The sequence below is a fragment of the Blastomyces gilchristii genome (assembly GCF_000003855.2).
Source record: "Blastomyces gilchristii SLH14081 genomic scaffold supercont1.19, whole genome shotgun sequence".
NCBI classification, from domain to species: Eukaryota; Fungi; Ascomycota; class Eurotiomycetes; order Onygenales; family Ajellomycetaceae; genus Blastomyces; species Blastomyces gilchristii.
In genome coordinates, this window is record NW_003101664.1 from 957,340 (window position 1) to 974,660 (window position 17,321).

At 48.6% G+C, this 17,321-nt stretch overlaps 7 protein-coding genes across 8 annotated transcripts; 4 read left to right on the plus strand and 3 right to left on the minus strand.

The window, feature by feature from the left end:
- The first annotated feature begins 609 nt into the window (after nt 1–609).
- On the plus strand, nt 610–5,117 carry BDBG_07567. Of its 2 annotated transcripts, XM_031723156.1 has the most exons (2): nt 637–1,449; nt 1,549–5,105. In XM_031723156.1, exon 2 carries the CDS (start codon nt 1,554–1,556, stop codon nt 2,331–2,333), a length of 780 nt encoding a protein of 259 aa, XP_031580258.1. In that variant the 5' UTR covers nt 637–1,449; nt 1,549–1,553; the 3' UTR covers nt 2,334–5,105. The 2 variants fall into 2 exon arrangements, with proteins under 2 accessions (XP_031580257.1, XP_031580258.1); XM_031723155.1 differs by having other exon boundaries at nt 610–5,117.
- On the minus strand, nt 2,393–5,860 carry BDBG_07568 (translation initiation factor eIF-2B subunit gamma). Its single transcript, XM_002622120.2, has 2 exons — nt 5,212–5,860; nt 2,393–4,923 (listed from the first exon to the last, which is right to left on the minus strand). Exons 1-2 carry the CDS (start codon nt 5,390–5,392, stop codon nt 3,329–3,331), a joined length of 1,776 nt encoding a protein of 591 aa, XP_002622166.1. The 5' UTR covers nt 5,393–5,860; the 3' UTR covers nt 2,393–3,328.
- A 69-nt stretch (nt 5,861–5,929) lies between these two features.
- BDBG_07569 (uncharacterized protein) lies at nt 5,930–8,111 on the plus strand. The gene is made up of 2 exons (XM_002622121.2): nt 5,930–6,901; nt 6,960–8,111. The coding sequence occupies exons 1-2, from the start codon at nt 6,209–6,211 to the stop codon at nt 7,590–7,592; spliced, it is 1,326 nt and encodes a 441-aa protein (XP_002622167.1). The 5' UTR covers nt 5,930–6,208; the 3' UTR covers nt 7,593–8,111.
- A 28-nt stretch (nt 8,112–8,139) lies between these two features.
- On the plus strand, nt 8,140–12,310 carry BDBG_07570 (uncharacterized protein). The gene is made up of 3 exons (XM_031723157.1): nt 8,140–8,830; nt 8,898–9,110; nt 9,169–12,310. Exons 1-3 carry the CDS (start codon nt 8,467–8,469, stop codon nt 11,541–11,543), a joined length of 2,952 nt encoding a protein of 983 aa, XP_031580259.1. The 5' UTR covers nt 8,140–8,466; the 3' UTR covers nt 11,544–12,310.
- BDBG_07572 (Swr1p complex component) lies at nt 12,028–15,088 on the minus strand. Its single transcript, XM_002622124.2, has 2 exons — nt 14,315–15,088; nt 12,028–14,227 (listed from the first exon to the last, which is right to left on the minus strand). Exons 1-2 carry the CDS (start codon nt 14,818–14,820, stop codon nt 13,525–13,527), a joined length of 1,209 nt encoding a protein of 402 aa, XP_002622170.1. The 5' UTR covers nt 14,821–15,088; the 3' UTR covers nt 12,028–13,524.
- BDBG_07571 (2OG-Fe(II) oxygenase) lies at nt 12,540–13,749 on the plus strand (the record flags this gene model as incomplete). Its single annotated transcript, XM_002622123.2, has 2 exons — nt 12,540–12,543; nt 12,684–13,749. The coding sequence occupies 2 exons, from the start codon at nt 12,540–12,542 to the stop codon at nt 13,388–13,390; spliced, it is 711 nt and encodes a 236-aa protein (XP_002622169.2). The 3' UTR covers nt 13,391–13,749.
- Nucleotides 15,089–15,159: 71 nt separating the features above from the next.
- Nucleotides 15,160–17,248, minus strand: BDBG_07573 (uncharacterized protein). Its single transcript, XM_002622125.2, has 2 exons — nt 15,998–17,248; nt 15,160–15,931 (listed from the first exon to the last, which is right to left on the minus strand). The coding sequence occupies exons 1-2, from the start codon at nt 16,334–16,336 to the stop codon at nt 15,500–15,502; spliced, it is 771 nt and encodes a 256-aa protein (XP_002622171.1). The 5' UTR covers nt 16,337–17,248; the 3' UTR covers nt 15,160–15,499.
- Nucleotides 17,249–17,321: the final 73 nt, after the last annotated feature.

A 17,321-nucleotide genomic window follows, 5' to 3' on the forward strand; every position in this document is an offset into this window, starting at 1 on the left:
CAGATTGCTAACATCAACTGCATCTAGATTCTGTTAAAATAACTACCTAGATCTAAACGGCTTAAGTAATTAAGAAGATTAACTCAGACTGAAAAGTGTTGATACTTCTGAAAATGTAATTCTGTAAATTTTTCTGCTCAATTAATCTCAGACTTCTGACTGTAATGCACTGTCTGATATTCAGAAATGAATTGGCTTCTAGAACATCTTCTTCGAGCCATCAATTCAAAGCAGTCATCAGCTGATAGCATCTCTGAAGTTTAGCAGGAAATGAAGCAAATGGAACAGAATTGGGACAAGATGAGACAGAATAGGATGACATGATACTATTTATATTTGGGATTTGGGTTGACTTTTACCCCTACTTAGAAATTGTTTAATTGCAGTGTTTCGCGGCATCCATTGTTGAGATCAATTGGTTCACTAGACAAGGTGAGAGAGAATTAGTAACCCTCAATAACCTACACAGCCACGCCGAATGTATGGTTGATATGGAGGTAATTTGGCAGGAGAGCTTTTTGATTCCACGCAACCATTGCAAGTGTGAAAAGGCCATTATAGGTGTAACTATCCCAAACTACAGCCGGTAGCCAATGTGTAGAGGAAGAAGACAGAACTTTCGAACACAGTTAGGTCGTTCAGGCCTAGCTCTTATTATTCAAAATACAGCGTAGTTTAGAAGGAAAAACAAAACCTACAGAAATTTTCGGCCTTCACTTCTCATCTAGCCTAAACGTAAGGTTGGTTGATTGATTGTACATTACACTAATAATCTAGCCGCGCGCAAGCATCCTAGCATAAAAACACGTGTTCCTTTCCGTATCCCGCACCTCAAGAACCTTGGAACGCGGCTAGAGCCACGTGACAGGCGCGTGGACGCGGCTCTTCCCCGGCAACCGCAAATGACAAGCTTCAATGTCAACACTGAGAGCACACTCGGCGGCATCTACAACGACAAACACTCCACCATGAACACTCTGGAATGTGCCTGTCCATGATTTATTCCATTCCCCGTCTAAGCTACTGTCTTGCTAATGCCAGAGGGATAATGGTATTTTCCATAGGACCTTGCGGAAACACCGAATGGAGTCTGTTATCTGGGGTTACCACCCCCCATGACCCCGACATCAACAAATGACGCTCTCTCGGGATATCCCAGGGAGATTCTCTGGAACATAACTATTTATTTCCTTCTCGATGAAACTTTCCTCTTCGCAATGACACATGGCGAGTGAATGATCGCAAAATGACGCAACTTGAACGTGATTGCTACAAGAAATACAAAAACGCCACTTTGACGCGCCGCATTCATTTTCTCATTTCCTTCATTCTAACATACGTTTTTGTTCCTCTCGTTCCTCCTTATCTCCGCACAGACTATGAAGTATCTTGTTTTGAGATCAGGTCCAATATTCAGTTTGGTATCGATGTCACCTCGGTTGTCCTGAAGTATCGATTCAATAGAACCCGTCACCAGTTTCTTCTTCCCTACGCCATTCCTCCCTGTGAGCATTAGGTCCCACTAATACTGTTACTTTCCTATGCTAGAAGACATGTCATTATTCGGTCAACCAGGAATCCCTCTGCTTGGCGAGCATTTGGAATTGATGCAACAGGATGATTCTACTTTTCTGGAACTTGCACTGCATCCAGACGTTTTATCTTCAGAGTGTAGGACAGACACTTGCCACACCGAATCTTCGTCGAAATCCGTGACACCCGCCTTTTTTGAGCAAAAAAGTTACTCAAGCCCAGCAGATGATGTCAATGCTTCCCCTGTGACGCCATGGAATAGCAGCCCTACGCAAATTTATCCCCCAGCTACGAACTCAGATACACAGGAACTTTACGACGCCTTAAATTTCAGCGAGTGGTGCCATGATATCATAAATTATGCGAGCCCTTGCCCAGATCCTCTTGGCGAGACATCTTGGGGCCAAGGTGTTCTGGATACAGGGCCCCTTGGCTCTCTATCCCGTTTCATGCCCAGCTCCCCTTCACGGATTCGATCCAGCGTCCCTCTTCCAAGCTTCGATAAAGATTCTCCCCCGGACTTATCTCAGATTGATTTCGAAAAGCTGATAGATTCCCATGAATTGTTGCCAGATCTGACCTTAACTCCAGGAGCATCCCATCAGGCCGAGCAGAACTTTGAGAACAAACGCGAGCGCTCGGACTCCTGCCTCGCGAATCCTACATTCAAACCTCCACGGAAGAAAAAACCCGTGTTGGTGCGCGAATATAACTTACGAAAACTACCCTCTAGAATGTTGAAAGATCCTGCAATCCAGGACAAAGGGTCTAAAAATATACGCAGACATCTATCAAGCTAGGTAAGAAACCTGCCTCGGATGAGCGTGATAATCGAAAGACGCGATCTGCGCGTCTATCTAGCAGGATCCAGCTGAAGGCGCATCATATGCCTAGATGACTGAGGGAAACAGATTGATTCTGTCTTCTCCTCTCTTTGCATATGCTCCGCCAGGATTGAAGAGTTTAGTTGTGCTCTTCTTCATTTTCAAGCTTTATTCCGTTTTTTCTCTCCTGCATTAGCATTTTCGTGACGTCATTGTTTAACATCGCCAAGGAATTCCTAATTGAGCCTGCTGGATCTGCAGGCAGTTACAGTAATCTGTTAAATCTTCAGCTCAATAAGGAAAGTGCGGAGCTGGTTGTGATCTAGATCCCTGTGGGGCATTTCGACTTTTTCCTCTTCTTGATCTACCATTCAGACCACTCCAAATGGGTTTCGAAATTCGAAACAACCAGTTCCGTTCAATTCGTGCCCGGAATTTTGTTTTGGTTTGGATATCAATTTATTTTGGTCATTCATTTTTAATATTTTTTGCGAGATGTATTTTTTTTGCCATTTGGGTGTTGTTGTATTTGTGGGTTTTGCATGTCTGCCAAAGTGCCGGCTGAGAGGATTTTTGCTTGCTGTGTTCTTTGAGCTCTCTTTCTTTCTATAACTTCCTTTCCACAGTTTCTCAAACGATATTCCGATACAAGTTACGTTGTGCAAATTTTGTAATATTACAACATGGACGCGATCGCAGACTTGAGGTGAGTTCGCTTGTGTAGTGAGTGACTCCAGAGGGATAATTCTCTTCCGAGTGAGGGTGCATTTCCATTGCTTTCTGTTGTCTATTGCTAATTTTCCTTTGCACTTAATACTCCGAGATAAAAAAAGAAGAAGAAGAAAAGGTAATAAGCTCATAGCCAGGTAACCCATGTTCATTAACCAGGTAGTTCCGCAAAAAATGCCCGCCATTCGCTTCTATCCATTGGTCCATTCGTCGCATAAATATCCTTTACTCATCACTGGAGCTCAACCCGCCCAATGCCCATCCCCACCAATAGATTCCTCACCATCGTCGTTCCCATCCATATCCATATCATCCATATCCTCATCCAACCCCTCAAAAACCATAAATTTCTCCCCAGTCGCCTCCGTCTCCTCAGGCACCACGTTCCCATCCTGGACCTCACACTCCTTCAGCACAGACTCGCGCCCAATCTTGCTGCGCCGCCCAATAATACAGCCCGTAAGCTGACAGCGCTCATCCACCACCACGCCATCCATCAGCAGGCAGCGCGTGAGTCGCGCACCCGTCGCAATCCGGCAGTTGGCGCCAATCACGCACTCCTTTATCACGCATTTTTCCTCCACGGTCACGTTCTCGGCGATTAGGCAGTCGGCCTTGGTGACTGTGCACCGCTGGGCGATGCCGGCTGGATGGGCGATTTTGTTCATGTGCGCAAAGGGGGAGGCTGCTTCGCGCCCAACTTCGGCGATTGGGTCGAGTTTCGCGAGGCGGAGGGAGATGGAGAGGAGAAGGGCGGAGCTATCGACGCGCCGGATTAGAGGAGCAGAGGGTTGTGAGGGGTGGACGTAGGCGAGGATTGGGGGCACGGTGAGTTTCCCTGGGGACGTTGGGTTGGGTTTGGTTGTATCTTGTTGGAAGGTGAAGGCACGCTGGGGCAAAGAGGGTCGAGTCTGCTTCTGTGTTGCACTGCTGCCGTCCGGGTTGACGGTGGAGTGGGATATTGATTTTGTGGTAGACATGGCTGAGAGGTCGATTTCTTCCTCGACACGTTCTTCGGCTTCGAACGAATGGCTGTTGGTATCCTGGTTGGCGAAGACTTCTCGTAGGCCTAATTTCTCGCCTAGGCCCGTTTGCCATTCGGCCTTGGCCCACCATCCGATCAAATCTTCGCTGACGCTTTCAAACTTCTCGTTTCTTTGGGCCATATCTTTCACCCAGTATGAGAATAAGTAGATATGAGCATCCCGGTAGGTGGTTAGGAGCTTCACTCTCCCATGACTTCTCAGGAGTGAGTGACGGATCAAGAAAGCCTTCTTCTTGGCCATTGTATTTTTCAGTGTATCCATTGGCGCCGCATAGACAAGTTTTGATAATGAGGCGCGCACCGATCCGTTTCCTCCTGGTCCACCGTTCAAAACGAGAGCATCATCTGCATCCAGGGGTGCCACGGCCAGGAAATCGGCCACGTCCCCTTTAATCTTCTCTTCTTTAGACGTTGGCATGGGGTACCATACCCCGAGGCCACCTCTTCTTCCACCATGCTCGCCGCCAACGCCCACCATGCTGGAAATGCGGCTTGAGAATGCCTCACCGACTGACGAGCCATCCAGAGCCCCTTGGCTCGACATCCACGCTTCGAGGAGTGATTCGCCAAGTAGGTCGCATATTAGGTCGCAAGGAAGAAGCATAAAATCGGACTTGATGCATGATTGCACTTCAGGTAGTCGCAGGAGCTCCGAGGTGCCGGTAGTAAATGTTAGGTCTCGAGGCGCAAGCACTGAGGGGGAGGGAGAAGGTAGAGATGTAAGATGTGGATTTTGCGATAGTGCGGCCTCTAACGCGGACTGGCTTGATTGCGGCGTTATGAGAGTTATATCTGGGGGGTTTATTAGAACATTGCATATAATAGGAATTGGACATGAGATTGTTGATTGAATGATATTTGCAGTTGATTGGGGTATAAGGGCTGGTTTCTTTTATTCTAGTTGGGGTTCCAAAGTACGGGATCCGCAAAGGCAACCCAATCCCAATATGTTAAATCATTTTTTTTTGATCCCATCCGTATGACAGTAAATTAAACCCCATTGAAGGTACAACTGAGCAGACCTCCCCACAAAGTCAAAGAAGAAACAACGATCTATGCAATATTCAAGAGAGCACTTACTTGTAATGCCCATGCGATAGCACCAATCTAACGGGTACCAGACCATAGGGCGGTTCGCAATAGGAACGAGGGCTTTAGGGAATTCCTCGGGGTTTGAAGTAAATGTATTCAGAGAAACACCAGGACCACAGAGTATAAGAGCCTGAAACCCCGCATGGGGCACAACATAGGAATGAGGCATGATTCTAGCTGGCAATGCGGGAGGTTTGACAAAGAAGAGATCGCGGGGCAACGCGAGCTGTGATAATGCCCGTCTCTTGGCCCAATATTCTGGGTAACGCTTTGTCCACTTGCTCCGTAGGCTGGGCTTCAAAAAAGACAGTTCTATTATAGGCAAGCAGCTTTTTCAGGGCAAGGCAAAGCGCTTCCTGGTGGGAGCTTAATTTGCTCCTTTCGGGTCTAGCAGAACTGGCGGGGGCGCGAATTGTGATCAGCCGATAATGGTGATGATAATAGTGTGTCTGTAGAAATATCCATGCCGATCCAATGCCTGCACTCTAGCGATGGTTTCAGCTATATACTCCGGGTAGCCATTGTCCTGGGGGTACAGCGGAGGGCGCAATATCAAAGAGATTCTCCTGTTGAAGCTTTGTTCGGTACCATGACTACCAATTTTTTCCCGATGAAGTTTGTCCACGTGACTTTCTTCGGCAACCCGCCAAGCAAACAATGCAAACACCCCATCGCGGCTCCTTCTCCCGGCCAACAAACCCTCGCCCAGCCACATGTTTTCCGCCCCGCAGCTACACGCTGCAAACTGCGCTCCGATTCCGAGGCTTATTGACGAGGTTGGAGTGTCGTAGCGCATGGTTTATAATGATGCCGATTTCATTGTCTATTCCCTTTTAAACTCTCCGCCTTGTTTCTAGCTCTCTTTGAGAACAACAATGCGGCTTTCTTGTCTCGTGCATTGATTCCCGTTTGTGGATATACATAACTATACCTCACTATTATTTAATCCCCTTGTGTGCATAACCAATTTATAGCCCCGTTTCCCATGTCAAACCAACCCTTTGATGGTCGTCGTCGACACGGTGGCCCGAGCGGATTTAGCTCGACTGGCAGAAGGACTGCTCTTGGGTATTGGCTCCCTCTTGCTCTCACCGTCGGCGTCGCGACCGTCAGCCTTGTTGCTTGGGTATGGAGTGAGCGCCGCGACGGCGAGGACGACGACGGTTACTATGGGGATAACGAACACGACGAACGACGGGATGGCAATGCGCCGGGAAGACATGAGCCTGGTGCTGAGTACGACCAGCCACAAGGGGAATACGCGAGGGCCACAGGGGTTCATGATGGAGCACACCCCGAGGATGCGAGTGTGATATCGCGAGTCCAAGGAGCATTACGACGAACACCAAGTCCGCAGCAGCTATTTGATGGTGCTAGTAGAAGAGTCGCTGCCGGAGTGGCTGCCGCTGGGGCTGTCGTTGGAGGCGCGTTGACTGCGATTCGAGAAGAGGGAGCCAACGATTTCGAAGACCATTCTCGATGGACCGAGGAAGCGAATTCTCGAGGTGTTCTCGCGACTGCGGGGCCTCCTACTACGGCAGACACGTTCCCTCCTCCTATGGTAGCTCCAGCGACGAATGCGCCTCCCACAAAGTCCAGAAGAACCGTGGCCATCGTCGTGTCTTCGGTTAGCGACGTGGAACATCAAAACGACCCGGAAGGCCAAACCCCGGAACATGTAGGTTTTCTTATCATAAATGCTAATCAAATAAGTAGTAACTAATAGCATGTTATAGTCTATCCTATCCCATCTCCCGGAATACGTCGACCCTAATACGACACGTGTTTTCGTCCTAATATATGCTCCCGGTTTGCAACCTCGTTCAGCGAATTCCCCAACCTCATCTCGACCAACACCGTCTCTTTCCTCCTCCTATGCCAACATTACTCCTGAGGAGGCTAATATAGAAACTCCGCAAGATTCATCCGGCCTTGATATCGTTGAACCTCGCCCGGCAGGTGACGATTTTGGGTCCGCGTCGCCTCTTTTCAAGTCTCTCTACAACCAAGCACAGGCACTGGTCGACAAGGAGACAATGATTCTACCCTTCAGCACATCAAATGGACACGTCCACATGCTTCGGCACCTCTCCCCAGACATTGTCTATATCCAAGAAAGCATGACCGGCAATGACGGTGAGCCAGTCAACCAGATTACAGGATGGGTTCGGCAGGTCGTGGTTGTAGTTGGCGCAGAGGGCGGGCGCGGTGGATTGGTGGATAGCGATGACGAGTCCGCGATGGGTACAGACAAGGGAGAGAAATGGTGGCAGAAGGAAGGAATAACGGGCCTAGGCAAGCGAATTGACGTGGTGGATGGGCTGAGAACGGGGGAAGACTGGAGACGGCGTGTCTCTGGTCATGACTGAATGATAGTGCCAGATCTCCTTTTGTTGACATTTTCTATGGAGAAGGTTTGATGTTCTCCCAGTTCATGATATGCCCTCCCCGTCTGAATTCCTCTTTTCCCTTGTTCATTTCTTATGCCTATTCATTATATCCCCTTGGCTTTTTTCAACGGTCTTCTTCCTATATTTAGGTTACTTCTTTATAAAATATTCACCACTTAGTTAGCTTGTCTGCTTTTTTACTTTAACATAGTTTGTATTTTATTTTTATGCTACAACTTTGGTTGAAGAGAGTAGCATTTTGGCCAATCTAGTCACAATTCAACTACTACCTGGTTCGGAAACGTTTTTTCTCGCGACTCAGCTTAGCGGTAACACCAGCCAATTTGAGTCTCAACAAAAAGTTTCAAACTCGCACTCTACCAACCTTATCTCCTTCAGCACATCTCATACTTCAACGAACTCTGATGAAGCTGCCGAGGTTGAAACAAAGTTGCCTTAGTCATCACACACTAGATCCCATTCGAGCATAGTCACGTGGCTCCGGAGCAGGGCGACATGACAGCCTCATCCTTGGCACCGAACGACGACATTTAACGACTGTTCAAACGACAACGATAGCCATCAGACTCCCCGTCTATACCAAATCCTTTAGCATTCCGCCGCTTCATCCGACATCTTGCGCTATTGCGTCATCTTCTCATCCAATTTTTTGTCCACCGGAACCAGTTGTGGGCGTGCCGGTCGCCGCACAGTTATCCGCGCTTTCTCCCCACATGTCTCCCGCATCGGCTCGTCTATCACTATCTGGGGGCTATATTATTCTTATCCGTCCTGTTTGATAACGTCTTAACCGTCGCATTCGGACGCTAGCAGCAGGGGCGTCCCTGACTGCATGGAATCGTCCTTCAGCATGGCGACTGCTGTGTCCACGAAACCCCCCGCGCCCAAAATCAAACGTGCTGCTCCGTCATACATCCAGACCGGCATCAATGGCGCGAAGCCGTCACAACCATCTCCGTCTCCACTGGGCTTGGCTTCAAGTCGCGTTGCAGGCGCCAAACAGCCAGGCACGGCAACTCCAACAAGTGCTACCGCCGTAAATGGCGCAAATAATCGTCAGCCAACGCGCCCGAGGAAAGAGGTACTGAAACCCAGCGACTCTGCGTCTCGTTTACAGCGCCTTTCGATAAAGCCCCCCAGCGCAGATGGAGCTGCTATAGACCGGAGACAACTGAAGAAGTTTCCGGAGCCATATGGTCAGTGTTCCCTATCTTCAATTGACTTTTCACTACAAGGTATGCGCTAAATGCTTTGGCGTTATAGTTAAAACTACCTCCTACATCCTTAAAAAGTACTCAAAAGTTCCGCCGTCTTTAACTATACATCTACATCCCACACACTTCCGTTTCGACCAACAGGATGGCAGCTTTCCCTATAACTCCGAAATGAAGGTCATAATCGAACACATCAAGGCTGGCACCGTTCCCCACGACATGATTGAGGAGTTGGTGAGGGGCGGTGTTCGGTTCTACGAGAGTAGGTTTCTGTCATACTTGTTTACATCCGCGAAGTCCTGGAGCTAATTTTTGAATAGACTGCCTTATCGTCCGTGTCGTGGATCATAAATCTATCACCACCCAACCTAGCCCCTCATCCAATGCCGCTTCCGGGGAAAAGAGCTCACCTTTTTCTTTGCACAATTACAATCAGCACATCACCCCTTCACCATTCGTTCCATATCCGCGACAGAACCAGTCGAAGATAAAACCTACCATTAATGGATCTTCTACAGATAGCAGCCAGAAAGCAGATGAACAGCCAGCTTCGGAAACAAATAAGGAGAACGGAGCACCCAACGGGATTACGGCAGGATCTAGCAGTTCAAAGCAATCAGCTCTGAAACCTAAAGTTTTCACCACTGTACTTCATCCCACTCCTCAGTCACTGCTGGCAGAGTTGACGCTATTGTCCATGACTCCGGATCCACGAGCTGTAAATCGCCGTCAGCCTCAAGCATATTCCGCGTCGCGAACTGGATCTGCCGCCCAACCTCCTACTCCCTTGTCTGCGTTGCCATCTTCTCCGGTAACTGACCGTGCGCCTCCAGCAAAGCGACAAAAGATGATGGTAGAACCATCAGAACTTCTAGAAGCCGAGGCAAAACTTATACATGCCACAGCTCCACCGCTCTACCTGGAGCCGGTTGATGGATTAGCAGCTAGTGCGAATCTTCTTAAGTTCTTGGAAGATCCTCGACATTGCAACAAACCGCCTTCGCCAAAGACTAGAAGACGGACTGTCGCAGAGTTAGCTGCGGATGAAGCATTGGCCGCTGAGGAGGAACGATTCATGCTTATCATGGATGAGAGGCTAGGACCTTCTACGTCTGGCAACGGCGGGGCCGCAAAAGCTCCTAATGTTGATGATGAAAGTGGTGCTGCTCCATTCGAACCTAGGTTTTCGAGATTTAAAACGCTCGAGAAAATTCGCCTTGAACACGAAGAGAAAGCTAAAATTGAACACGAAAAGAAGCTTCAACAGGACCACGCTAAAAGATTACAGCAGGAAGCTGAGAGAGAAAAGCGACGCGCAACTGAACAGCGATTGGCAGAAGAACAAAGCAGAGAAGACAGTAGAAGACAAGCAGCGGCAGCACAGCATGTTCAGGTACAAGCACAGGCGCAACTCGTGGCAGCACAGAATCGACGGCCCCAATCCCGGGGGAACCCGCCTATGGGAATTCCTCATCAGCCGCAGCCTCAACAAATGGTTCCAGCTTCTCAGGGTCAACAGTCGTCTCCACTTGTGCGGAATATAACCCCTCATAGCTCGTCACCTATGACAGGAAATTTAATGGGACCCCAGATGAATCAAGGAATACCAATGGCTATGACCAGCTCGGCACAAGGGGCAGGAAGTCCACTTCAAGTTACATCAGGCGTTCAGCATAGCCATCCAGCTATTATGGGACATCCAATGGTTACTACGCGAAGCCAACAGGGTCCAAGTAGGCATGGTACTCCCCAGATGGCACACGGGACACCGGCTATGTCTCATGCCACACCGATAATGCGCAATGCAACTCCCACGCAGAGAATGACCCATGCAAGCCCCAACGCATCTACCATGGTTCAGACGCCCGTCATGAACCATGCAATAATGGCCAATCCTCAGATGAATGGTGTAATGATGACCCCCCAACAACAACAGCAGGCTATACTACAACAGCGGCAACATCTTATGATGCAGCGGAATTTGCAGGCCCAGGCCGGTGGTCAACAGTTTACACCACAGCAGATGGCACAGCTTCAGCTTCAGGCCAATATGCATGCCCAACATAATATTCAAAATGCTCAACAACACCCCAATATATTCATGCAGCAGCAAGCGCAGGCACAGGCACAGGCGCAGCAGCAGCAACAACAACAACAGGAGCAGCAAGCCCAACAACAGCAGGCGCAACAAAATCAGTTCCCAAATGCGGCAGCTTATCAAGCCCATGCCATGCGATCTCAGTTGGCACAAATGCAAATGTCACAGTCTCAAGCTCCTCACGGTCAACAGCAAGGAAGCTCACAGCAGCTCCCGCAACAGCAGGTCATGCTCCAGGCCAATGGTGTTGCTGCGCAAGGCCAAGGAGCGCTTCCTCCCCGTTACCGGCTACTCTACGCGCAGCGCATGTTGCCGCAAGCTCAAACCGAGGTACGAACAAAATTCATGCAGCAGTTCGGTCATCCGTCGGGCTGGCACGATGCCATTCGCCAGCAGTATCAAGAGCAAGTGGAGAAAACCTCCAAACAGTATCTGCTTGATTTTATGAAGCGAGAAGGTCAACAACGAGCTCAACAAGCACAGGCTCAGGCCCAGGCCCAGGCACAAGCACAAGCACAGGCTATCCAGCATCAACAACAACAGCAACAGCAGCAGCAACAACAACAAGCCATGATGGGTAATGGTATAGGCAAATAGATTGTCATTATCCTTCGCGGTTTGGGTTTGCTTGCCTGCTACGTTACTTTGTGCTGAGCGCATTCTGACAGCGCATTTTCTTCGTGGTAACTACGTGGTAACTAGCCTAATCTATTCTTACCCATCTGCTCCCCTCTTCTAAACATTCAACCCTCTATCCACCTTTTTTATGACCCCCATCTTTCTAACATAACCCTTCACCAACTTCCCAACTTGTGCTATTAACATTCTATACCATATTCCACATCCTTCACTCCCTTCTTCGTTATTTGCATATTGTACTTTTGTCAACCATCAGATGACCTATTACGAACAACTGTGGGTGGCTCACCTTGCAACCTTGCACTACCTAGTTCACCTATCAAGTGAAGCAAAAGATTCATCTATCTTTATCAGGCGTTGTCGTTTTCTTCTTCTTTTCTTTTACTTACTCCCTCTTTTCAAGTTACAAATGGCCTGGTGGAGTTTTTTGTTCTTCTTTCTTTTTGTTTTGAAACAAGGCTGGGTTCATCGGGGATTTCCAATTTATTTTACTGGTAGGTAGGACAGGCTACGGCAGGCGGGTAGGGCGAAGCGAATTGATTTTGATTTTGTCTGAATGGATTCATTGAACTATATACTATTCTGCATTCCTTTTGTTCCCTCCTTCTTTTCTTTTGCATGGGTCCCAACTTCTTTCTTTCCTTGAAACTGGTTCAAATCTAATACTAACCCAATTCCTCTGCCTGTTTTTTCTGGGCTTGCCTTTTTTTTTTTTTTCTTACTTTGTTCATCGCTCTGATCTCATGTTCATTTATAGTTGCGAGGGTTTCCCTTTCTCCCATTGATTGTGTGTGTTTATATACAATACTCTATTTTGTTCCGTAAGAGCTCCTTGCAATCTATGTGCGTTATGCTAGTTTCGCACTCTTATTTTTACCTCCCGGCCTTAACATCCTATGTTCCCATCGCGGAACTTAATTAATATATTTTCGTTGAATGGTATTATTGCCCTCCATGGGTATATATAAACAGGAGGTATTCAGAGGCAAAGACGTATCGCAGAGTCGTTCCCCACTCCTAAGATTTATATCTTTCATTTATTTTTTCCTTCTCGCAAACCGAGTGCCTCTTACCCCCAATCTCGTCAGTGGCTGACAGCGGTGGAGATTACTACGGAGGATCAGCCGGAAGAAACGGTGGGAAACGGCCTCATCGGCTTCCGCGAGACACTGACGGAGTGTTTCCGGGCTGTGGGAGAGCAAGGGAGGAAATTAAGCGAGCTAATTGCTGAAGGGTTAGGATTGGAGCCCTCTTATTTCGACGGGTATTTTCGCCAACAGGAGTCCCTCTGCCGTTTGATCCATTATAAAACACCGGAACGGGACGGTGGAGATGAGGAAAACGGAAAGGATAAGCATGATGATATCGGTGCCAGCCTCCACAGCGACTGGGGCCTCCTCACTGTCCTCCTACAAGACAACGTTGGCGGACTTCAAGTACTCGATTTAAAAAAAACACAGACGTACATCCCTGTCCCGCCGACGCCAGGCGCCTTCGTTATCAACTGCGGCGATCTCCTTTTCCGCTTCACCAATGGTGTGTACACATCCGCCAAGGATATGGTGGTTGCGCCACCACCGGGAGTGGATAGATATAGCATCGCATTTTTCAACAATGGGAATCCAGTGTATGCCGTGGATGTCTTGCCTCTAGGACCGGAATGGAAAGAATGGGTCCAGGGCCAACAAGGTGCTGCGCCCCCGGCTAAAAGGTTCTATGAGCCTATTACTGCCGGGGCGTACTTTGAAATGAATTGGGAAGCCAGTGTCGCCGGGCAGAAGCAATCTCCCGAACGGGACGCATAATGAAAATAGAGGTAATGGTGGTCGTGGCGGAAGAACCTCAATAAACCTTCATTGATTATATGGCATGAAAAGGACCATTATTTCTGTCGAATGCATTTGTAACACGTAAACATAGGGTATTTGATTTCGCAAAGCTATAAGTTCTTCAGTCTCGCATTGCGTCGTTCCTCCTCTCTCTTCGCATCCACGCGATTTAAGAAGTCCATCCGGCCCAAGTAGCCCTCTTTGGCTTTACTGTGCACGTCAAGATCATCCTTGATGCCTGCCCGATCGACATATTCAGCCCAGTCAAGTTTAGACTTCATGACCGTATTTAGTTTAGGCCCCTTGGGCTGTTCAGCTGCTCCTGCACCACCGGGGAAAGCGGTATTCTTTTCCCAGCTCTTTTTTATCATGTCAGGTGGGTTTGGATCGAAGCGGGAATATCTGCGTAGCGGCCTTCCCAGCGGAATCCGAACAGCATCGGATGTGTGGTTGGGCTCGTCACCCCCTTTCGTATTGCTCGAAGTCTTCTTTTTCTTCTTCTCTGCTTCAGAGGAGAGATATAGTTTTGCCTCGGCGGAGTCCTTAGGGACGGTTTTCTCTTCGGTTATAACCTCGCCCGCGAACTTGTAGACTCGTTTTATGGTTATGGTTTCCTCGCCTGGAAGTACCGGGGCTGTCTGGCGAGAGAAATCATTTACTGTTGTTCCATCCTTTGGCATGCCTTCCTCTGAGGTCAGAACACTAGGCTTCGGGGGGATTGGGCTCGGCTCAACCGCTTTCATTTTTTCCCACAGCGCATCTACATCTACCGTAGCACCATCAGCTTTTGCTAAAGGCCGTTGTTCCTCTTGTCTGTATAAAAATATAATTAGTAAGCCCGCATGCAAACATTGTCTTCGCAACATAACCGATTCCAAGAGAAATGGCGGAAACACATACATCCGCATCCTCATCCCTCTCGTCCTCACGAACCCACCCTCGCCACCAACATCATCATCATCATCAATCTCAAAATCATCACCCTCCTCATCATCACTAGGCTTCTTCTCGCCTTTTTTGACCTTCCCTTTTTTTCCGCCCTCTTTCTTCCTCCTCGCCTTCTCCATCTTTTCCTTCCCAATTCTTATCGTAACCTCATCACCAGAATCGAACTCAGCATCCATGATAACATCTCCATCGTCAGGATCAGGCGATAACTTCCTCCTTTTACTGGGTCGACCGCCATCCGCAGTTCTACCATCGACATCCTCCTCGCCCTCCCCCTCTTCCACATCCTCTTCAGCGGGCGCGTTAACATCAAAATCAGAATCCTCTTCGGAGTTATAGTCTTCTTCGTCCTTGCCGTTATCTCCTATTGGCGTGCGGGGGATGTGTTCCGGCTCAGCTGGGTGTGTCACCTGCGACACGCCGTCGTGGGAATCGGCTGGTGAGGCTTGTAGGGCCATATTCTGTACTCTGAGGTTTTCGTAAAGTAGGAAGCTTTATATGTTGTGGTTACAGTTGCAACGAAGTCCCTGTCACATGGACTGGGCGATTGGACCGAATTTATTGGGTGTAACCCAAGCCGGATCGAACTGGGAAAGAAGAAGTCGTTGGAATCCCAGGCAGAAGGCGAATGCACCCAAAGCGTTAAAATTTAAGAAAAGAGAGCTTGGAACAGTATGTAACTTTCAACAGCTGGCTGAAGCCTGCTTGAAGCCGAAGCCGCAAATGGCGACTCGCTCTAAACTCCGCGCGCGAAAGTTACACGTGACTGTTTCGCGGATGAATATTGTTCCATTCCACTTCGCCAAGCGCCAAGCCCGTTGTTGCCCATTTTACCTTTATAGTTGAAAAATGATGGATATAAAACGGAGAGTTACAGTAGATGTCCACGTTCCTACGCAGAAAATGATGAATTATAAGGCAAGCACAGAACTAGTAAAGCGAAGGGGAAAAAAAAGAAAGCCATAAAGCTAGCCTACATAAAGCATGATCATAAGCCAAAAAAAACTCCACCCAACCAAAAGAAAAAGAAAACAACGGAAATATTACCACGTTGAGCAGGCCCAGGCCAGGATAAGCACCTCTCCAATGCCCAATACAAACACACTTTATCAAAAGCCATCCCATCACTAAACCCCCTTAAAATAAAGAATCCTTCCCATCATCATCCCTACTCCGGTTGCCCCGCCCCATCATCCCTGCCTCCACCCCAACTACAACCCCTCTCTTCCGCTCCATTCCAAACTCCATCCACCACCCTAACAACGCCGCTACTCCCAACACAGCTTCAAGCACAATCAGAACACACATAAGCGCAAACGACGCATGCGTCTCCCTGCACAGTCTGCCAAATTCATCCGTGGCGTCGACGGGTTTACCATCCTCGTCAAGCCCTTCCGCGTACCCCCATTTGCACGTCCAGGTGCGGATGGTTTCGCCGACGCTGTCGCCGTTGTTCACTCGAGGGTCGGTGATGGTGGTGGTGAAGGCGATGGCGGCGATGGCGGCGATGAGGCCGCCGAGGGCGACTATGGTTATAAGGGAGTTTAGGAGGACTATGCGGGCGTGGGGCTAGGTGGGGTTAGTTGGTGTCTGTTATATATGAATAGGTGAGGGAAACGAGGAGTTTTTACGTACAGATGGGAGGAACGAAAAAATGAGATAGGCCAGGGTGAGCAAGGCGATGATGCTTCCACAGGCAATCAGGGCCGTGGTGGGACGCAGATCAAGCTTCTCAGGCCACAGGACGAGCCCCCAGTTCTTGAACGGGTTGGTTTGCTGGTAGAAGCGGAGAGAGCGGACTTCGCAGCCGATGACAGTTACGGCTATGGCGAAGATGAGGCCGGAGATGGAGATACGGGCCCAATGGAAGATTTTGGCGCGGCGCAGATAGGCGGATTCATCTTCGTCGGAGGCGGCTAGGGTTGTAGCGTGAGAGCCGTTGTGGGAATCCACAAGCGATAGTGGAGGGGTCATTTTTTTTATTGACGGCGATGAAATGAGTGGAATGGAGGTAGGAAATGATTCACACCTTGCCTCGATAGGATAGAGATGTATGGAATGAAGGGTGGGATGCACTGAGTTGAGATAAGTTCTCGATTCAGCTGTCAACCATCAAACCGCTCGAAGAAAGCGTAGATGGCTTTGCAGTAGTTGATCTAGTTATATATGAAAGTTTTATGAAAGAATAGTGGGGGGAAATAAATCTATGGTTAGATAGATTAATGAAAGGAGAGATCAAAGAAACAGATAAGGCACAGCCTAGACAAGCACAGCTGCCAACAGGATGAATGAAGGTAAAAACAAAACAAGCAACAAAAACTAAAGCAGGAAACGGGAAGTTGGAAGGAGTAGAGGAATATTTGAAAGTGGAAAGATGGGAAGCGGGAGACAATATGTTTTTATTCCTCAATCTGCTGCTACACTCCCAACCCTATCTACTGGCAGAGGGGAGAAGAAAGCAAGTGTGCTCTATGTGGGACAAGTAGAAAAGACATGGGAGGGACATATTAACCCTGTCCCTCCACCCAGCATATCACAAGAACTCCTTCTATCTCAGATCAACGATTGGTCCTCGCAAACTGTCGATCAGCGCATACAAGAATGCATGATTGTTTCACTGCACATTCTCTGCAAACACCGGGCGGCTGCGGGACTTGGTTTGGGATAAAGGACATGGGGAAGGGATTTATGTCACATAGAACACATACGCGACAACCCATTAACACAATCATATCCAATCAAACAAGAAATCCAGGGTTTCCGGTTACCCCCCAGAAGTCTGCAGCGGGCTTGATATGTAGCTGATTTCACCGGCAGTGTTTGGCGCCTTGCGTGCAGGATCTCAGCAAGTTTGCATGAAGAAACAGGAAGAACGCAGCGCCAGCGCCAGGAACGCCGAGGTGATTGGGTGAGGCTGAGTTAGAGTTGGACGGAGAGTTTGGGTGGGTGTGGGGATGGC